Below are 1,818 nucleotides of genomic sequence, written 5' to 3'. Positions count from 1 at the left end.
ACATGTATTTTATAACTTACTTATGGATTTTTTTTTTTCACGCTTATACCTTATGGAATCCAACCAGAGTTCTGCCCTGAGCTCTTCGGCTGGTACTTCTCCGTGGTTAACGTACATGTGCGCCATATCTGAGCCTTAATTATTACACCCCAATGATTGCTTCTCCTTTTGTTGGCCTATAATGCAAATATTACAGTAGATGATTACTAAACATTAACTGATAAAAGAGGAATATCTACAAACCTCAAAACCACATAATCTAAACTACATTAAATTGATTGGCTACTATCTACAAATGCCTATACTAATATTAGGGTAGTCCTAGGTGCTGCCTCTTTGTAGTAGACCTAAAAACATTAAATATTTATGCAATTAAAATCTATGTATTTCTATTTTTTAACTCAAAAGTTTCTTTTACTGGAGAAATAGTAAGAATGTTTTATATGTTCTAAGTAGGAATTGCCATTCTTGCTATAAGAAGCAAGATTATGCATTAAGGATGACATTATTCTTTTGAGTGTAATTGCTGCATCAAATGATACGCATGTTGAGCGTCTTTCTGTGTAACTGACTAAGCCTTGCAGAGCACATAGTATTCTTGTCACCTGATACAAACATTTTAAGACATTTTGTTTGCTTTTTCTTCCTCAGGTGGGATGATGATGTTGTCTTCAAGAACTGTGCAAAAGGTGTAGATGACCAGAAGAAAGACAAAAGATTTGTAAATGACACACTGCGATCTGAATTTCACAAAAAGTTCATGGAGAAATATATTAAGTAGTACAGTTTTATGTGCTTAATTAAAGACTGTAAAACGTAAAGGATCATTCTGACTTATTTTTATGAGTTTTTTCTTTTCCCTGTCTAAATCGTGTGTGGGCTTCCCCAATTTTAGACTCCTATCTTTTTCTTTAGTGACACCTTACTTGATAATGGACTTGGGAATAGGTTTAACCCAATTTGCATTCTCTGGATGTTTCCAGTGATACGTTTTCTTGGGAAAAGCAAACCTGCCTGTAATAGATATTTTTAATCTAAATAACCAAATCTGGGTGCCCAACTTTTTGTTGGAATTTATACTGCTAGTAATACATTCCATAATTTCTTTTGAAAAGAAAAATTACCATTGTGTATTGTGGTTGTGCATTAACTTGCCCTTTTCCCCGTTTCTCTCACATTTAAGATGAGTTAATTCGTAATATTTTCTCTACATTTTTTAAAAGAGTATAATGAAAGATGAGAGGGATTCCATTTTGGACCACATGTTGGTGTGGCGGAGTGTCATCGCAGTAAGCACTCTAAGCGTGTGTCTGGGAGAGCACTGGGAATCGCTCACTTCTGCGGGCACTTGTTTTTTTCTCATGGCCCAAGAGGAGAGCTCTCTATAAGCATTCTTTTAAAGTATATGGTACTCACTTGTGTTCTCCTGGATACTCAACCGCCATGTTTCTTTTGAAAGAGATTGAATATGCACACTGACATGCACTTAGTGCAAAGCCTGAGAAAGCTTCAAACAATACATAAAATAAAACCTTTGGAAATAATGTTTTGTTATCTTGGAGGATATATCTGTGGGAAGTGAGAGGAAGAGCTAGGCTATACTAAAAGCAGTAATTCTGGAAAATGAAGTTTTTGTGAACCTAGGCTGTGATTTCAGAAGGCCACTTTCAATAGAGAATTTGAGACTAGAAATTGAGCCTTTTATAGATAGAGAGCCATTCATGGGCTTCCTCAGCCATGAAAAATACTGAGGTTCCTAAGGTTAAAGATAGAAATTTTAAAGCAAAATAATATGTTCCCATTTAAGTCTTTCAATAC

General features: G+C 35.1%; 1 protein-coding gene across 1 annotated transcript in view; it reads left to right on the top strand.

Annotated features, from left to right (window-relative positions):
- The window catches only part of CWC15 (CWC15 spliceosome-associated protein), a 12,478-nt gene extending 10,934 nt beyond the window's left edge, over positions 1-1,544 (top strand). Inside the window, exon 7 of the mRNA XM_012000935.1 lies at positions 652-1,544. Within this exon, the coding sequence (XP_011856325.1) occupies positions 652-781 (130 nt within the window). The 3' untranslated portion in view covers positions 782-1,544. The remainder of the gene's footprint in view (positions 1-651) is intronic.
- The last annotated feature ends 274 nt before the right edge of the window (positions 1,545-1,818 follow it).

This window comes from Mandrillus leucophaeus, unplaced genomic scaffold (genome assembly GCF_000951045.1).
Source record: "Mandrillus leucophaeus isolate KB7577 unplaced genomic scaffold, Mleu.le_1.0 Scaffold643, whole genome shotgun sequence".
Classification (NCBI taxonomy): domain Eukaryota; kingdom Metazoa; phylum Chordata; class Mammalia; order Primates; family Cercopithecidae; genus Mandrillus; species Mandrillus leucophaeus.
Note: the sequence above shows the minus strand (reverse complement) of the source record. Positions and strands in the feature narration are given on the sequence as shown.